The 19,697-nt window shown below is 40.6% G+C and overlaps 2 protein-coding genes across 4 annotated transcripts in view; one reads left to right on the top strand and one right to left on the bottom strand.

The window, feature by feature from the left end:
* Positions 1-19,697, bottom strand: part of GABPB1 (GA binding protein transcription factor subunit beta 1) — a 975,210-nt gene that overhangs the window by 819,364 nt on the left and 136,149 nt on the right. The window lies entirely within an intron of this gene.
* Positions 1-19,697, top strand: part of SLC27A2 (solute carrier family 27 member 2) — a 45,678-nt gene that overhangs the window by 5,898 nt on the left and 20,083 nt on the right. The window contains exons 2-4 of the mRNA XM_082734786.1: positions 4,762-4,971; positions 9,359-9,517; positions 12,194-12,318. Coding sequence (XP_082590912.1) covers positions 4,762-4,971; positions 9,359-9,517; positions 12,194-12,318 — 494 coding nt within the window. The remainder of the gene's footprint in view (positions 1-4,761; positions 4,972-9,358; positions 9,518-12,193; positions 12,319-19,697) is intronic.

Below are 19,697 nucleotides of genomic sequence, written 5' to 3'. Positions count from 1 at the left end.
AGATTGAATGCCTTGCCCATCAGAAAACTGCAGCGTTAGCCAGCAGCACCTTGCACCTTGGTGACAAAGACTGGTTCAGCTCACCAACCTGTATGTCTCCCTGCTCTCTAGGAATGGGCCGTGTGTTCATAAATTCCTCTTCTTCTCTTATTTAAGATGGAAAGAAGGGAGGGAGGGAAACTTCATATGCTCCCTTGATTTCTTTTTTCTTTTTTGAACAAGGCAGATTTTAAGGGAGGGAAAATGTTATCCCTCAATATTCCCTCACTCAAGTATGCACTGCTTTCTCTGAGATTCTGTTTCAATCCAACTTAAACCTAGACTAATGAGGAACCAACAGATCTACTCTATACCATTCACACCCCTTTCTGTGAATACTGTTTTTCACACCCAAGCTTCAACAAAGCTCAAGGTTATGCTTTTCAAAGAAGATGAACAAGAGATTGTCAATATTGCCCTTCAAAGGTAGATCCACATGCTTTATTTAACAAGAACTAAGCAGAAGGACAAATAGACAATATCTTCTAAAAAGTAAGGCACTCTCTCAAAACTTGAACCCGAATGGCTAGTATAAGGATGCAGCAGGAATCCCATAAACCCAATATATTTCTGTTTATTTTGTATGTATCCTTCCATACATAGGCTCACTGAACTTCTGTCTTCGTTTGTAGAAACAGGATGACTATCGGTATCACAGGGTTCTTGTGAAAATTATATGATGTGATATATGTAAAACTACTGTACAGACTGTTCTATACAAATGGAAACATTAAGGCTTTGTTATCAGTAAGGATGCAAGGGGTAGTGGGTGTTGTTATGGACTACCCAAATGCGCCCTTCAGTACTGAGATGCTCATTCCTCCGCTGCTGGGAACATGGGCAGTGGAATCTCTTAGCCAGGACCCTCTCCAGGACTTGCCCTTGCTTCAAGAGAGCCATTGTGCCAGAGTACCAATAGGATCAGAGAACCAGTTGAACGAGGTCTCTGTGTGGTTGCATCGCTGTTCAACCTTGCCCTCTATCTAGTCTGCTTCCCTTGCAACCTGACAGGTGTCATTGCCAAGTGGACTCCTGCATGTAAATCTCAGAACAGAGAGTTCTCAGGATCTCAGCCTGGGCCGAGTAGAGCTTTTGGGTCCTGGTTGATTGCCACTTTTAAGTAAGCAGACTTTACAGTAATAACACGCACACTGGACAAAATTTGTGAAGGAGAAAACATATAGGTCCAGTTGTATTTATAAAGGGCTTAAGGAAAGATACTAAATATCAAATAGCTGGTTAACAGAAATCCAGAAGCTCCTTTCAAATTTCAGTTTTTATATCAGCATGTCTAGTTTAAAGGAACAAAGGATGCTGCCATCAGGTATGTTAGGTGTGTCCTAATATGGTTGGTGACACTGGAATCTCAAGTCAATGCCCAAATGCAAATTCTACACCAACAGTGCAGAGGACATGTAGGGAAATTGTTGGGCAGGATCAATTGCCTTCCCTTCAGATGAGATGACTTCTACGAAAGGTATCACAAACTAAAGGCTTACAGAGGACTGGGTAGCAACATGAATGCAGTAAAAGATGCGTGATGCCAAATTGCTTGAACTGTAATCTAGCATGACACCAGCTTAATTGCATTTCCTTTTACCTTTTTAAAAAATGGAATGTAAACTTCAGGCTGAAAAATGTATCATGTTTTTACCTGCAATCCATTTGCCCTGACTTACACCAGGGACTTGGACTATATTCTAGACTCTTCTCCCAACCTTCTTTTCCCCAGTCAACTTTAGCCACTTTCAGCTACTTTGACACCATGTTGTTGGCCTCTGGACCTTTGGATAAGCTGTTCACTCTGCTAGAAACAGGCTCAGTCAATCTCCGTTGGTCTTGCCAACTCCTGTTCATCTTTCCGGGTCTCCACTGAGATGATACTGCCTCTGGATTGCCTTTGTGCCCCTCCCAAAATGCCATATCCCCTGTTGTGACACCTAGGACACCTTACTTAAATGGATGATTTCTTCACTTCCTCCCGCATTAGGCTCTGTAGAAGCAGAGACTGTATCTGTTTCCATCGCGGTTATATCCAGTGCTTAGAACCATGCCTGGCACATAGGAAGCCTTCTTCAAACAGATGATGAATAAATGTTGGGAAAGAGGGGGGCAAAGGGGAAAGACTAATCAAGATAAATTACAACACAGTGTTTGAGTATATAGCTTCAGGGGAGGGAGAGGGAGAGGAGATTTCGTAATTCTTTTTTTTTTTTTTTTAAGATTTTATTTATTTATTTGAAAGACGGAGATCACAAGTAGGCAGAGAGGCAGGCAGAGAGAGAGAGAGAGGGAAGCAGGCTTCCTGTGGAGCAGGGAGCCCGATGCGGGGCTTGATCCCAGGACCCTGAGATCATGACCCGAGCCAAAGGCAGCGGCTTAACCCACTGAGCCACCCAGGCGCCCCAGAGATTTCGTAATTCTTGATCCTTGATCTCAACATTTTCACCAATAGAGGAGAAAAAGAACAAGCAAGTCACACAGTGTACTAATACTAATGTAGGCCCCTGTGGGAGCTCCCCACTCGGCAGGGGAAGGGAAGGCAACAGAGAGAAGTGTTGCCAAGGCTGAGTCTTGAAGGATATGCTCGAGTTTTCCAGGTGACCAGGATAGAGGACGGCACTCAGAGTAGGTGAAGCTATCTGGACAAAGGTCATGAGATGTGGAAGTATGGATACATTCAGTTCACATAGATCGATGTGGTTAGAGGAAAGGGGATAAGAGATGGTACTAGGAGATGACATCAGTAAAGTCCCCAGGGGTTAAACTGTGAATGAGCTCAGAACTTCACATGCTTCATAAGGAGAGTAGACTCTACCATAAGGGCTTAGCAGCCATTGAAAGATTTTAAGCAGGGCAGTAATAAGAAACCATAGTGTAGCTGCTAAGTTGGAAGCAGGGAAAGAGTAGAGGCAGGGAGATTGGTCTGGAAGCCTATCGGGAAGATCGATAAAGACCTGAACCAAGGCAGTGGCAAGGGATGGGGTGTTAACCATTCCAGTTTTTATAAGAGGGGTATTTTTTGGTTAATATTTTGAAGTGCTGAAGGACTAGAAAGCAATCTGATCTGGTGGAGGTGGAAAACAGTTGAAGCCAATAGAATCTTAAAGGATGGTAGCCAACAGACACACAAGGAGAAAACTCCTCATGAAAGGAAACATGATTATATAATGTGTTACTCTGCTCTGCAGTGAATAATATCTACATGGTCATAATCTTGTTGACCCTGATTATTGGTGCCCACTTCTAGAGCCAACCCATAAACAAAGCTGGGAAGATGGAATTATAGTCTCAGAAAAGATGTAAATTCTATGAACCTAGACAGCGTAAAGTGGAGATAGTGACTATTGATGGACGGGGGAGAACAAGAGTGGGGATCAAAATCAATAGGTCAAGAGGTAGCAGGAAAAGCACATTATTTGGTGATACAGAGGCAATTGTTAGAAGAAACAGATTTTTAACACTTGAAAGTAATCACCTCTAGGTGGCACATTTAGTTTTGAAGAGGCAAAGGGAATGGACTGTTGGTTTTCATAATAAACTCTTTCGTACTATTTGATTTCTTTTTACCAGGTGCATGAGTCTTCTGGTTAAAATGTTTAAAATATTTTTTTAAATGTATGTGGCCTGATGGTATTTCTTGTTTTGATGGAGCCATCATACATAAACAAATGAAAAACAAAGCATATAAGATGAATTAGGGATGGCCTCCCCAAGGTAATTCCCTGGGGTATTGGGTCAGCTTCCTATTAAGAATAAGTATATTCAGTTCAGTTTTCACAAGGTCGAGACAAATAAGCTGAAAGGCCATCTTATCTTGTGATTGAAGGGCACAGAAATCAAGCAGCAAACATGAAATGTGGTTTATATATTAAATCAGTACCTTTTAAATTTTTTGACGTTGGCCTACAGTAGAAAAATGTATTTGTTTGTGACAGTATACACACACTCATACAACTGACTGAAAGCTGTTTTTAAAAAAGTAATATTTACCTGTTCCTATGTGTGATATACTCTGAAAACATATTTCATTCTACTGGAATTTTTAAAATTTTGGTCACTTCAAATGATTTCAAAAATCCACCACTGTATTGTGACCCACAGTTTGAAAAACACGCTAATTGGCCCTGATTTTTTCTTAGAGCATAAAATATGCTTATGAAATTTGGAGCTCCTTTCTCAGATGAGTTGAACTTTCCTAGGGAAACTATTTGCTCCTGATGTGTTAAGAAATATATCTGTATGTGTACATATAAAGTTGGCTTCTGTCATCATTATTAGTTAGCATGGTTGCCTTGCTTTTGTTTTTTGTCTCCTACCTTAAAATTTTCTTTTTTTTTCTTTTTCATCATTGGGACACATATGTTGGGAATAACCAAATTCATTTCTGGAGTATTTTGAGACATATACCAGACATGCATGTAAGTTATGCACTTATATATCTTGGTTTTTATCCATGTGTCAGTTTGTTTGAAATCTTCAACCAGCCACCTGATGTTAGGAACCCATTAAAACCCAGCCTTCCCCCCAAACTTGGAATCTTGTGAAATTTCCAAATCTAGCAAAGTCCATGCTTAAAACTGTATAACTATAAGTACCCTATGTCATGTCTACACATTTCAGCAAAAATTATGCTGGAAACAAAATCAATATGAAGCCTGTTGCACTAAGAGAACTTCAGTGGACTAATATAATTCATTTGGATTTTCTTTCCACATTAAGAACTACAAGACGCTGTTGAAGAGGTGCTGCCAAGCCTGAAAAAGGATAATGTGTCCATCTATTATGTGAGCAGAACTTCTAACACGGATGGGGTCGACTCTTTACTAGACAAAGTAGATGAAATGTCAACAGAAGCTATTCCAGAGTCTTGGCGGTCCGAAGTCACTTTTTCCACTCCTGCCTTATACATTTATACTTCTGGAACCACAGGTAAAAATAAAGGATTCTCAAAGAAATAGACTTAGCCTGAAGGAGTTAAATGTTGCATTAAGTTTTCAAATGTTCTTTCCCTTGGCAAAACTTATCGGATATCTAATACTTTAGAGGATTTAGCTCTTTGCCTGTGGGAACTGGTCTTGTTTCATAGCATGTGATCCTATTTGGGTGTCTCCAAGCTACCTGTATTTCCCCATCGCTGGTATGTAGAACAGAGAAAGAAGTTAGCCAAGAAGTACAAACATAGTTATGATAATAGATAAAATTTGGCACTGAATAAGTTTTGGGAATTTTTTAAATGATGGTTGGATTTCAATTATCTTATATCACAAGTCTATACATAATGGATAGCCAGTTATAAATGGGGCACCAAAGAAAATGAGAGAACAATAACAGAGTTGTATTTACATAAATGCTTTGACAATTATCTTCCCATGCAACACTGACTGGGAGCTGTTTGGTGATGTGGGTGTAGAATGGCTCTAGCCCAGGGCCTGAAGTACTGTATTTCACCAAATCTAAGATACCTTCAACTATAAGCTGCAGCATAATTTTATGAACCACAAAGAAAAAAACACTGCCAATTAACAGTGCTATTGGAATAACTATATGGAACAGGCAATATCAAAGATAGAATATACTAGGCATTCCCCTATAAGCTTTAGGGTCTCACGTTTATACAACTCTCCCACCATCCTTAAGATGAGTACCGTTCTTATCCCCATTTTACAGATGCAGAAACTCGTGCTTAGAGAGATTAAGAACTTCTCAAGGTCATTTGTCAGGATTCACCTTGGTTGGATGATACTACTTCTCACCCATCTGACCTCTCTGCCACAACACCTCCCAGTTCTTCTATTTAACAGATAATGTGGTGTTTGCCTACTCTAGGCCAGAGAAAACATTATCAAAATGTAATAATATGAGGCCATCTGGATATATTTAAAAGGAGGACAAGAAGCCAGTGCCAGGGGCACCTGGGTGGCTCAGTGGGTTAAAGCCTCTGCTTTCAGCTCAGGTCATGGTCCCAGGGTCCTGGGATCGAGCCCCGCATTGGGCTCTCTGCTCAGCAGGGGGCCTGCTTCCTCGTTTCTCTCTGCCTGCCTCTCTGCCTACTTGTGATCTGTCAAATAAATAGAATCTTTAAAAAAAAAAAAAAAAGAAGAAGAAGCCAGTGCCAGCATGCTGATGATTATTATTAATATTGGAAAACTGAATATGTGAATGATTTCTCCTTTTGATTAAAATTTTAATTTAATTTAAGCAGGTATTGCATGCATGCATTTCCTTGTAAAACAATCAAACATTATAAAGCTAAAGTTTCCTTTGAGCCTTTTATCCCAACACCAGCCTATAAACACTCCCTTCTTTTACGTCAACAGACCCTCAGCACCCATCTGTTCTCCCAATTCCTAGACCTGAGTTTAACCTCAAGATGGGCTCCCTTTTGTACACTTACTTTTATTAAGTATTTTCTTTAAGTAAATGAAGGGAGACTGGGCATGACATATTAAATCCAGTGCCCAAAGCTTGTCTATCCTGTTTCTGTCAGAAGTTATATATATTGCCACGCCATCAGAATGGTGGGATGACATAGTTAACCAAATGCTTCCCCAACATACAGACAGTACCTTAATATATGGGAATTTATCCTCATTTATCCTCATTTCTTAATAGAATGGTAAAATTAAGTTGTGAACTTTGGGAAATAATTGAGAAAAGTCAGCCCTCAGTTAGTTATAGGGAATTCTAGTTAATGCTACACAAGAATAGAACTTCACAATGTAGTTTTTGGCAGTCAAATATAAAACCCACTTTAGGGAGAAAAAGACATTGAGCTCCCCTTAATTTAATCCCATAATTCTGAATTTATATTTAATTGGAAGGTGATTGGGTTGATGTTTATTTTGCTTTTCTTCTTATCTCTAAATAAAATATTTGTTAAGTAACTCTTGTAAAAATTAATTAAAAGAACTTGAGGCACCTGGGTGGCATAGTCAGTTAAACATGTGACTCTTGGTTTCAGCTCAGGTCATGATCTCAGGATCATGAGATCAAGCCCAGTGTTGGGCTCTGTGTTCAGCAGGGAATCTGCTTGAGATTCTCCTTCTCCCTCTGCCCCTCCCACTTGTGCTTGCTCTCTCTCTCTTTCTCTCTCCCTCTTTCTCAAATAAATAAGCCTTTAAAAAGAAGTTTAAAAAAAAAAAAAGAACTCACTTAAGCAATTGGAAAACAAGATGTTTTCCCTGTTCCTCAGTCATTAGTACAAAATTATGTAATAGTTACCATATATTCTTTTTTCTTCATTAATACAAAATCTTAAATTGGGAAATTTCTGAAAATACCTCAAAGCAATGAAAGATATGTATTTCCTTTTTAAAAATATATTTTAGGGGCTCAGTGGGTTAAGCCTCTGCCTTCAGCTTAGGTTTTGATCTCAGTGCCCTGGGATCAAGCCCCGCATTGGGCTCTCTGCTCAGCGGGGAGTCTGCTTCCCTCTCTCTCTCTGCTTACTTGTGATCTCTCTCTCTCTCTGCCAAATAAATAAATAAAATCTTTTAAAAAATGATTTAAAATATATATGTTTTTTTAGAGTTTTTACTATCTGTACAATTATTTTCTGTGGTGAATACAATTGATTATCAATGCTTTCTTATATTTCTTAATATTAGTGTAGAATGGAACATTAATACTAACATAATGCCATTGGCCCACTGTCAAAGAAAATGAATTTTGAATTGTGTTCACAGTTATGACAGGTTTCTGACCACACTGCTTTACTTTATAATGAGTTGCTATTACTTAGGCCATACCTAGCTAAGGTGCCATCAAGTAAGTATGGAAGGATCTGAGTCTACAATGGACTGCCTTCCTCCTTAAAAAGTCCATTTACAGGGACAGCTGGGTGGCTCAGTTGGTTGGAAAACTGCCTTCGGCTCAGGTCATGTGGAGTCCCGGGATTGAGTCCTGCATTGGGTTTCCAGGTCCATGGGGAGTCCACTTCTCCCTCTGACCTTCTCCTTGCTCATGCTCTTTCTCACTGTCTCTCTCTCAAATAAATAAATAAAATCTTTAAAAAAAAAAAAAAAAAGTCCATTTACCTACTAACGTCTTAACCTCTAGCCCTAGCCCCTTAATAATGGCTTCAGGACCTCCCCATGACTGCGTCACCTTCCATGAGAAACAATATAAATAAATCCTTTTAATAGTGTTTTGCAAATATGCTATATAAATTATATTTAAGAAAATGCAATATACTAAAACTACACCGAGATACCGTTTTTCACCTTTCAATTTGGCAAACACTCCAACATTTGAGAGCATACCTAGGCAAGGCTATGAGGATCAGGTCCACTCAGATGTTGCTGGTGAGAGAGTGGATTGGGACAGCCCTTATAACTGGCAATAGGGCGCTACCTATCAAAATTACAAAGATATGTTATCTTTTGACCCTACAGTCTCACTTCAGCAAATTTATTCTACAAATACAGCATCACTCATAGGATAAACTAGCATGTGGACCAGGCTGGAATAGCAAAAGAGTTAAATAAATTATAACACATAAATACAAAGACTTGATGCAACCGAGAGAAGGAGAGAATAAATGAATGAACGAATAAGGAAAGTTTAATTGTATAAATACGGACAGTTCTCAATCATCCAGTGTTAAGCAGAGAGGGAAAAATGCAGAAGTTTGTCCATTTTTTTAATGGAGGAAAGGGCAAGAACAAAATAAGCAACTCTTCCTATTTGCTTGTATTTATATAAAAACATTCTAGAAGAGGAGCTAAGAAATTAATAAAAGTGGTTATGAAGAAAAGTGATAGGAATGGAAAAGTATTCAATCTCTCTGAATCTCAGCCTTCTCCTCTGTGGATTAGAGAATATAATTTTACTGATCCTGTTCATTATGAGAAATATTTGAATTTTTGAAAATACCTTGCAAGATGACAGGTGTAGAGCAAAAATTCATCAGACATTCATGCCTTTCTCTTCAAATTACTACTGGAGTAACCATCTAACTCAGTTCAGCAAGCCGTGGTCTGTGGGCCAAATACAGCCTCCCCTCCCTGTTGTGGCAAATAAAGCTTTCTCAGAACATAGCCACATTCATTCTTTTATATGGCTGGCTATTATCAGCTACAATAGCAGAGTTGAGTATTTATACCAGAGACTGTATGACTGTGCAAAGCCTAAAACATGGACTCTCTGGTCTCCTACAGAAGAAAATCTGCTGACTCTTGGTGTAACTGATTATGGCCCCATGCAATTCTCTAAGCACTGGACCATGGATCTTCCTAAGCCAGATCTCTCTCCCAGACAACATGTCTGCGAATGGCCAATCTTGGCTCACCCTGCCTTCTCTTGTATCTTTGCAAAGGTCTCCCGAAAGCTGCGACGATCAATCACCAACGCCTGTGGTATGGGACTGGCTTTGTCAGTGCCAGCGGGATTAAGGAAGATGATGTCATTTATACCACCCTGCCCTTGTACCACAGTGCTGCGCTAATGATTGGTCTCCACGGATGTATCCTGTGTGGTAAGCTTTTTCTCTAAAGGCACTGGAGTCTGGTACACAGCCACACATGCTCCACGGGGAAAGTAATACAAAGTCGGCGACTTTCCTGTCTGCCAGGAACGGCATTTGATTCTATGTTAGGAACAAGGGTATTTGGCTCCCACATCACCAGCAAGTATCTAGAATAATTTATATTTTCCCATGCCTGCTTATCTGATAATAGAGTGCTACAGTTTTCAGGATATCAAGGAGGAAATTTCCTCAAAATGTTCTGGGTGTTCATCCAGGTCAAGACACTTGATTCTTAGGTCCCATAAGTAAGTGCCCTCTGTAATTTCCATCTTCAGAAATCTGCATGTAGATCTCTGTCAGCATCTGATTTAAACTTCCCCCTTAGTTGTTCTCATCCTACTTTTTCTTCTCTGCTCCCACAGCTCTTCAGCTCTTGTCAGGATACCTGCTTTCCGTCCCTTCTCTTTCCTTCCAAAATTTTACCATACAAATTAGAGTTGCCATCTTGCCTCCTTTCAGTAGTCTTTATGCCCTTTGTATACATCAAGGCTCAGTCTAACGTCCACCTCTCCCAGAAAGCCATCTCTAACTCTCTAAGCTAAAAAAACAAAACAAACAAACAAACAAAAAGACCCTAATTTTTTCTTCCATGTGACATTTCATTTTAACTAATAATAAACATATATATAATAACATGTATGCATATACATATGTATGTGCCTGTGTTATGGCCCAAACCTCTCTGTCTTTCCCTCACCAATGTATTGGTCAGTTATAAAATATTTACCCCAGCATCAGTACCCACCTCCACACTGACCTGGAATGACTGATGGGACCTGTCATATACTTGGGTTCATCAAGTGCAGAGGGCCTCTGAGGTCCCAAAGGGAAAACTCCATTACTCACACATTTGCTTATACATTCTTTTTTTTTTTTTAAATAAGACGTTTGAGGTGATAGCAATGTACTTTTTTTTTTTTAAGATTTTGTTTATTTATTTGACAGATGGAGATCACAAGTAGGCAGAGAGGCAGGTGGGGGGTGGGGGAGGAAGCAGGCTCCCCGCTGAGCAGAGAGCCCGATGTGGGGCTCTATCCCAGGACCCTGAGATCATGACCTGAGCCAAAGGCAAAGGCTCAACCCACTGAGCCACCCAGGTGCTTCCCATAGATACATTCTAAAGAAGAAAAAATAGTATTTTAAAAAATGTTTCCTCTTCTAAAACAGTGGACTTTTGTATACTTAGGAATAAAGCTAAACTAATAGCATGAAAAAAAAATTGAGTTTTTAATTTCACTTTACTACATTTCATGCCTATAGTTAGGTTGGGTCTGATATATATTATTTTTATCCATTATGTTGATTTCCTATTGCTATTGCTATTCCTAATGCTACTGTACCAAATTACCACAAACTTAGTGGCTTTATTTTTTTTTTAAGATTTTATTTATTTATTTGATGGAGAGAGATCACAAGTAGGCAGAGAAGCAAGCAGAAAGAGAGAGGAGGAAGCAGGCTCTCCAAGGAGCAGAGAGCCCAATGTGGGGCTCGATCCCAGGACCCTGGGATGATGACCTGAGCCGAAGGCAGAGGCTTTAACCCACTGAGTCACCCAGGTGCCCTTAGTGGCTTTAAAGGAATACAAGTTTTAATGCTGTTTTGAAGGTCAGAAGTCTTAAAACCAAGGTGTCGGCAGGGCTGCATCCCTTCTAGAAGCTCTAGGAGAGAATCCATTTCCTTGCTTTTTCCAGCTTCTGGAGGCTTTAGCTCATGGCCACTTCTTCGGTCTTCAAACCACATCATTACAACATTTTGTTTCCATTATCCCATCTTCTTCTGCCCTTGACCTGCTTGCCTTCCTATTATAAGGACAGCTGTGATTTCACTGGGCCCACCCAGGTAATCCACTGTGATCTTCCCATGTCAAAATCCTGAATTTAATCACCTCTACACAGTCCTTTTTGCCATGTAAGGTACCATATTCACAGGTCCTATGGATTAGAACAGGGACATCTTTGGGAACCATTATGTCTACCTCACCCATCAAAGAACAATTTTCCTGCTTGCTCAAGACCCTACTACTCCATTGCCTGCAGAGTTAAGTTTGACTCTTCCACTTGGCACTTCCAAGTTCTCCATGATGGCACCCCTAGCTGCTTCTCCAGGTTCCTCTCCCATGACTCACCCACTCTTCACCACTCCAGTCACGATCCAGCTGAGTCTTGGCTATCTTTCCGCGCCTTCTGGACTGTCCTGTCTTTATGTTTCACATTGTTTCCTCTGCCTGGAATTCTCTCATCTTTCTTCATATTCATTGCTCAAGACATAATTCAAGTCCTACCTCTTCCAAAATATGCCCTTCTCAGCACTTATCCCCAAGCACCCGAATTAATACACACACACCCCCTCATTCACATTCCCTTAGAGATTCATTTGAACACCCTATTTATTGCACACTGACTTTTATTAGAAAGACGTCTGCATGTGTCTGTCGCCCACCAGATTGAAAGCCTCTGTGGAATAAAACCATGCCTTATTGGTTTTCATCTTGACTATAACCAGTACTCAAAACTCGGTTGTGAATATAATTCAATTTAAATTTCTACCTTTCAAAAAATGACAAATACAACCAGGGAGTTTTTCATAGCAATTCTTTTTTAACACTTTATATACACTTCTCTGTAGGTTCTACTATTGTCTTGCGGAGCAAATTTTCAGCCAGCCAGTTCTGGGATGACTGCAGGAAGTATAATGTCACTGTCATTCAGTATATTGGTGAACTTCTTCGGTATTTATGCAACTCACCCCAGGTAACACTCCCCAAGTTTCATTCTTTTTGAGATGGATAAGGGGAATTCCCATGACTCTGGGTCCTGCTGGGCTTCAGCAGAGACTTCCCTATCTACCAGTTTTCAGTTTAGACCACGGTTGTTCATCGCGATGAAGTGCATGGCGCCCCACCTATCCTATAGAGGGGATTTACTAGGTGTCAGTTGTTAATATTACTTTTGCCTACTTTTTTACCTGTTCTCAATTCTTACCCTCTACCGAGCAGATCCTCTCCTTCCCTAACTGTCTAAAGCCTACTCACTCTGAAAGCCCAGTTGAAAGGATACGTCATACGTTAAACCTATTTGGGTCACTCCAGCAATATTTGATTTCTTTCCCTCGCATCATTTAATTTCTACCCACTCTGGCCCTGTCACCTTGCATGTATTTGTTTTCACACCTTCCATCCTCCCTAAGCTGTAAAGTCTTTGATGGCAGGGACCACATCTTGTATCCTTACTTCGTCTTATACCACAGGCTTACAGGAATCATTTACTTAATGTTGCTTGAATAAATCACCATGTGGCCTTGAAACCATCTGACTAAGTCTGTCAACAGGCTTGAGCCGATGCCCCAAGGTTAGTCCAGAGGCCTGGGATCTACCCTGTTTGCAGATATCCACATATCTTGATGGCTGCTGACATCTTCAGTGCATTCATTCTTTGCCATATGGAGTTGTTCCGTGTACTGTAGGATGTTTGGTATCATCTTTGGCCTTTATGCAGGACATGCCAGTAGTACCCTCCCCTTCCCCCCCACCAGGTTATGACAATCAAAATGTCTTCAGACATTATCACCTCACCCCTTACCATTCATCTCATGGGTGACTGCTTTTCATAGGACTGTACCTCCTGACACAGGACAGGTTTATGTGACTATTGTCTGTCTCTCCCAGTTGCATGAAAGTTCCATGCACCAGGGGCTTCATTCGCTGCCAGACCTCTAGCCCTGAGATCTGTGTGTGGCATATTCGATGCATCAACAAACTTCATTGAATGAACCTCTAAATTCTGGCCCCTCAAAGATGTATGACTAACTTTAGAGAGGTATACAGTTCCCCTGGGATGCTTAGACTTAGCACATATTATTCTGATCTGGGCAGCAGATTCACCAGCTTCGTGAGAGTCATAATTAGCTGTGAACTGGATTAGGACCTTTCTCACAGCAATCTCTGTTGAAGTCATTATTGAATTTTTTTCACATTAGTATCCCATCTGGCCCTCAAGATTGCATGCTTCACTATTAAAACTCAGAAATCCATATGGGGCCCTTCTGTTTGGCTTTTCTCCTCTGCCTTAAAAGCCCCCTTTGTCAGTTAGAAGTCTCCTGGGGGAGGGTGTGTGGACTTGAGGAAAATAAACATGTTTGTGTAACTCTTTCAAGCTTACACACACTCACACATATAAACACTTCTACCTTTCTCCTTCCTCATAACGCTGTTTCAGATGCTGAAAACTAAAATTTGATTGGGGCTTTCTATCTTCAAAATATATTATGATTTATTGTATAATTCACAGATGACCTCAAATCTAGAAGATACAGAATTTCTATTAGCTCTTGCTCCTCCCCTACCCCTCAGTTCTGGGTTGTCTTCAAAATACTTATGAGAAGTATAAAGAATGATCAATGTTACTTTAAAAAAAAAAAAGAAAGAAAAACCTTCAGAAACCTTCAGTCAAAGACTTTAAAAATAATATAAGCTTATTTAAGAAAATCCTTAAGACAGCAAAACTGTTAGTACTAATAAATGAATTCAGCAAAGTAGCAGGATACAAAGACAACACACAATAATCTGTTGTATTTCTATACACTAACAATGAACAATCTAAAAGATAATTACAAAAACACTAACATGAAAAAGAATACAATACTTAAGAATGAACTTAGCCAAGGAGGTGAAAGACATGTATAATAAAAACTAGAAAACATAGATGAAAGAAACTAAAGAAGACATAAATAAATGAAAACACACCCCATGTTCACAGATTGGAAGATTTAATATTGTTAAAATAAAATAATGCTGCTACCCAAAGAGACCTATAGATTCAATGCAATCCCTATCAAAATCCCAATGACATATTTTGTGAATACAGAAGAAAACCTAACCTAAAATTCATATGGAGCCTCAAGGGACCCCAAATAGCCAAAGCACTCTTTTTTTTTTTTTTAAGATTTTATTTATTTACTTGACAGACAGATCACAAGTAGGCAGAGAGGCAGGCAGAGACATTGAGAGAGGGAAGCAGATTCCCCGCTGAGCAGAAAGCCTGTCGTGGGACACAATCCCAGGATCCTGGGATCATGACCTGAGCTGAAGGTAGAGGCTTTAACCCACTGAGCTACCCAGGCACCTGCAAAGCAATCTTGAAAAAGAATGAAACTGGGGGATTTACACTTCCTAATTTCAAAACTTACTACAAAGCTATAATAATCAAAACAATATGGTACTAACATGAAGACAGACGTATAGACCAGTGAAATAGAATAGAGAGCCCAGAAGTAAGCCCTTGTCAATGTTAATCATTGCCAAATGATTTTTGACAAGGGTGCCAAGACTATTCATTGGGGAAAGGACAATTTTTCAACAAATTTCAACAAATGGTCCTGGGAAAACTGAATACCCAAAAGAATGAAGTTGGACCCTTATCTAACATGCTTGTACAAAAACTATCTCAAAATGGAAAAAAGACCTAGGGGTACCTGGGTGGCTCAGTTGGTTAAGCATCCGTCTGACTCTTGATTTCAGCTCAGGTCATGATCTCAAGGTCGTGAGATGGAGTCCCATGCTGGGCTCAGCACTGAGTGTGAAGCCTGTTTGAGATTCTCTCTCTTCATATGCCCCTGCCATTACCTTGCTCTCTCTCTCTCTCTGTCTCAAATACAAAACAAAACACTAAATTTAAGACCTAAAATAATAGAACTCTTGGAAGAAAACATAAAACAGAACTTTATGACATTGGATTTGGCACTGATTTCTTGAATGCGACACTGAAGGCATAGGTATCAAAAGAAAAAATAGGCAAAGTGGGCTTCATAAAACTTTCAAAATTCTGTGCCTCAAAAGACACTATCAACAGAGTAAAAGGCAACATACAGGATGGGAGAAAATTTTTGCAAATCATATATCTTGGAAGAGATTCATATTCAGAATGTATAGAGACTTCCTAAACTTTAATAACAAAAAAACAACCAACCAACCTGATTCAAATATAGGCAAAGTACTTGAATCGACATTTCTTCAAAGAAGATCTACAAATGGCCAACAAGCGCATGAAAAAATGTTCAGCATCACTAATCATTAGGGAAATGCAAATCATAACTATAGTAAAATACCACTTCATACTCATTAGGATGGCTACTATTAAACACACACACACACAGAGCAAACAACAAGCGCTGATGAGGATGTGGAGAAATTAGAACCTGCATGCACTGTGGGTGGGAAGTAACTGGTTCAGCCACTGTGGAAAACAGTACAGCAGTTCCTCAAAACATGAAAAATAAAATTACTATGTAATTCATCAATTCCATTTCTGGGTACCATGCCCAAAAGAATTGAAAGGAGGTTCTCAAAGAGATAGTTGTATATTCATGTTGAAAACAGCGTTATTCATAATAGCTAAAATGTGGGAGCAACCCAAGTGCCCAAGAATGGATGAATGGGTAGGCAAGTGTGGTATGTATACAGAGTGGAATATTACTCAGCCTTCAAAAGGAAGAGAGTGCTGCAGTGTGCTGTAACACAAGTGAACCCAGTGTTAAGTGAAAAATAGCCAATCGCAAAAAGGCAAATGCTATATGATTTCATGTATACAAGGTACATAGAGTAGTCAAAATCATAAAGACAAAAAGTAGAGTGGTGTGTTGCCAGGGGCCAGGAGCGGGGGAGCACAGGGAATTCTTGTTTAATGGGTACAGGGTTTCAGTTTGACAAGATGAAAGAGTTACGGAGATGGATAGTGGTGGTGACTGCACAACAATGTGAATGTATTTAGTACCACTGACTCGTACATTTTAAAATGGGCAGGATAGGAAATTTTGTTATGCATATTTAACCATAATTTTTAAAAAAATAGGTCACGATAGATGACCCAAATTCTATGGATTTAAAGGAGCTTAAAGAAAGATTGCATCAAAAGGATTTCTCAAACAAAAGTGGATAAAGAACTAGAACTGGTGGTGGAAGGCTCTGGACCAATGTAATCAGGAGGTTTTGCATCCTTAGAGCTGTCTAGAATAGGCCATCACTGGAGGGGCTAACACCCCCCACCCCAAGCAGTGGGTGTTAGGGAGGAAACTCCTGCCTCAGCCGAGTAGATAAACCAAATAACCCCCGTCCACAGACATAGCACTGCTTCTCAAGAAACCCTGGAACAATGTCAGGGAGGTGGAGGCTCCTCTGCTTGTCCCTTGTCTTAATCCTATTCAGTAGGTCCTTTTTTTTTTTTTTTTAATTTATTTTTTCAGTGTTCCAAGATTCATTGTTTATGCACCACACCCAGTGCTCCATGCAATATGTGCCCTCCTTAGTACCCACCACCAGACTCACCCAGTCCCCCATTCCCTTCCCCTCCAAAATCCTCAGTTTGTCACTAGCTCCTTTGATAGAGCAGAAGACTGGGGAGACATGTCGCCAGCTACCCTTAGCACAGGAATTCAGATTTGGCTCAAGCGAAGAATGTAGTGCTTAAGAGCCAAGACTCAGGGGTCACCAGGCCTGAAACCAATGACCATGTGAACGTGACAGTTAAACTCTCTCTCACTTTCCTGTCCTCCAGCAGGGTAAACAATAGTACCTACTTCATAGGGGGCTGTGAAGACAAAAAAGAGATGATTAAGAAAGTACCGAACAAAATACCTGATGCTTAGTAAATAATCAACAAAGAGTAGCCATTATCAATGCTTAGTAAATAATCAACAAAGAGTAGCCATTATCATCATCATCTTCAGTGCATAAGAATGTGTACCTCTTAGTAGGTGCTCCATATCTATCATCAAATGAATCAGAGAAAATTCTGCTCCACGGGTGGGAAGGAAGAAATGAGAGGACATTCAAATGAGTCAATCATGCTCATCTAAAGTTGAGTGGGGCTTGGATAACAAAGCTGCTGACTAGTGCTTTTACAGTGTTGCTATAGAAATATCTTGATCCATCTTACCTGTCTTCCATTGTTACGTATGGGCCTTAGCGTCCAGAATACCTGTTTACTGTGGAAGTCCAGTCGGGTTCAGCATGCAGCTGTCATCTCCCATTTTGTTTTGTGTATTTGCTTAAACAGCAGTGCCATTTAGGAAAAAGATAAATTTATTGGAACAAGATACTGCTAAAGCTCAGTGTTTCTCTACTCCAGTTCAGGGCTAAGCTACAGAATGGGTCTAAATGAGGCTTTGTACTGCTTGCCAGGTGTATGTATGATCAGGGCAGGAGGAGGAGAGGGAGAAGGAAAAGGGAACCAGGAAAGAGTTCCAGGGGCCACACATAGAAGTCATGGTATTTGGAAGGGGAAATAAGAATGACCAGAATTCCGAGACCGCTGAATAGGCTCAACTTCCCTACTGTTACCTCCTCGAGTCATCTGCCTTCCCTCCAAAATTAGATAAGCTCCCAACCTCACATGTCTGTCTCTGCATCACCTCCATTCTGACAGAATATAGAGCGGAGGGTATTTAGCAGCACAGAGTAGACAGTGACCAGTTTGACCTCTCAGGGGCAAGCTGGGGCAGGGCAAAAAAGGGAAAGGAAAGCAGAAAAATGAAAGAGGTAAAGAGAGCAGAATCAGAGAAGGTTTACCACAGAAGGTGAGTTTCGAGGGGTGCAGAGAAACTTACCAGCCGTGCAATGAAAGAAGGGCTTCTGGTTCCCTGGAACAGGATGTGCAGAGTGGAGTGAAGGACTGGCATGTTGGGAGCTGCAAGTAGTGTAGCAGGAGGCAGACTGGATGATGGGGCCAGGTGACAAGGGCTTTGCTATGCTGAGACTTAAATGTGAACATGACAAAGCATGGAAGGACCTTCCATGGAAGACTGATGGGGAGACAATGTTTTTAGACAGTCCCTTTGGCTTCAGTGAGAAGATGCACTGGAGGGAGAAAGCCCTCTCTGTAGAGCAGAAAAATTGATCCTCTTCCTTTCATTCCTGTCACTGGGGGTTTTCTTTTGTCCTAGGGGATCCACACAGAAGTATAGCATATTAGTTGTTAAGATCAGGGACTCTGGTGGGGTGCCTGGGTGGTTCAGTCAGTTAAGTGTCTGCCTTCAGCTCAGATCATCATTTCAGGGTCCTGGGATTGAGCCCCGTGTCCATCTCCCTGCTCAATAGTGAGTCTGCTTCTCCCTCTGCCCCTCTCTCTGCCCCTCCCTCTTCCTCTGCTCCTTCTCTCTCTCTCACAAATAAATAAATAAAACCTTTAAAAAAAAAAAAAAAGATAAGGGACTCTAGAATTTTTCTTTTTTTTTTTTTTAAGATTTTATTTATTTATTTGACAGAGTGAGAGAGAGATGAGGGGGGAGAAGGTCAGAGGGAGAAGCAGACTCCCCACAGAGCTGGGAGCCCACTGCGGGACTCCGGGATCAAAACCTGAGCCGAAGGCAGTGGCACAACCAACTGAGCCACCCAGGCGCCCGGGACTCTAGAATTTTTCTAAGATGGTGAATGCCTCTGTTTTTTCATTTCTTAAAAATCTCCCCAAAACAAAGAGAAACTAAGAGACATTGCAACAGGAAACTACATAGTTTAGAGAACTGAAAGATGAAGGTCACTGACATCATGGGATTGAGAGAGGTGAAAGCTAAGAAGCTGGTACCAATAAGAAGGAAGTTGATTGACTTCCTGAAACCTGAGAAATCAGAGGCACCAAATACAACTAGAGATGGACTGAGGTTTCAAGCTTGAAAACAGGAGGATTTTGGAAAATCTGTGTAAAAAATTCCTAAACCTCTGCTCCCCTCTCCTACCCTTGTGGTAGACTGGAGGTTTATTCTCTGGAGAACACCTAGAAGAGCTCTGAAATCAAGGACCCTACAAGGGGAGGCGGGCAGGGGTGAAACACTGAAAACAGAGATTGAGTAAATATCTACTTATTAACTAGAGAGGGTGCCAGTGCCCTTCTCTTGCACATTGTCTAGAACTCCAGTAGCCAGTTTATGCTTGTAGGCAAAAGAATCTAGAAGTCTAATTCTCAGGTAGAACTACCCTGTCATGGAACAGTGCAGAACCTACAGGCAAGAGCCTCAGTCAGTTAAGTATCCAACTCTTTTTTAATTTTTTAATTATTATATAATGTATTATTAGCCCCAGGGGTACAGGTCTGTGAATCACCAGGTTTACACACTTCACAGCACTCAGCACTCACCATAGCAC

The sequence above is a fragment of the Mustela nivalis genome, assembly GCF_964662115.1.
Source record: "Mustela nivalis genome assembly, chromosome: 6".
In the NCBI taxonomy this organism is placed as follows: Eukaryota; Metazoa; Chordata; class Mammalia; order Carnivora; family Mustelidae; genus Mustela; species Mustela nivalis.
Note: the sequence above shows the minus strand (reverse complement) of the source record. Positions and strands in the feature narration are given on the sequence as shown.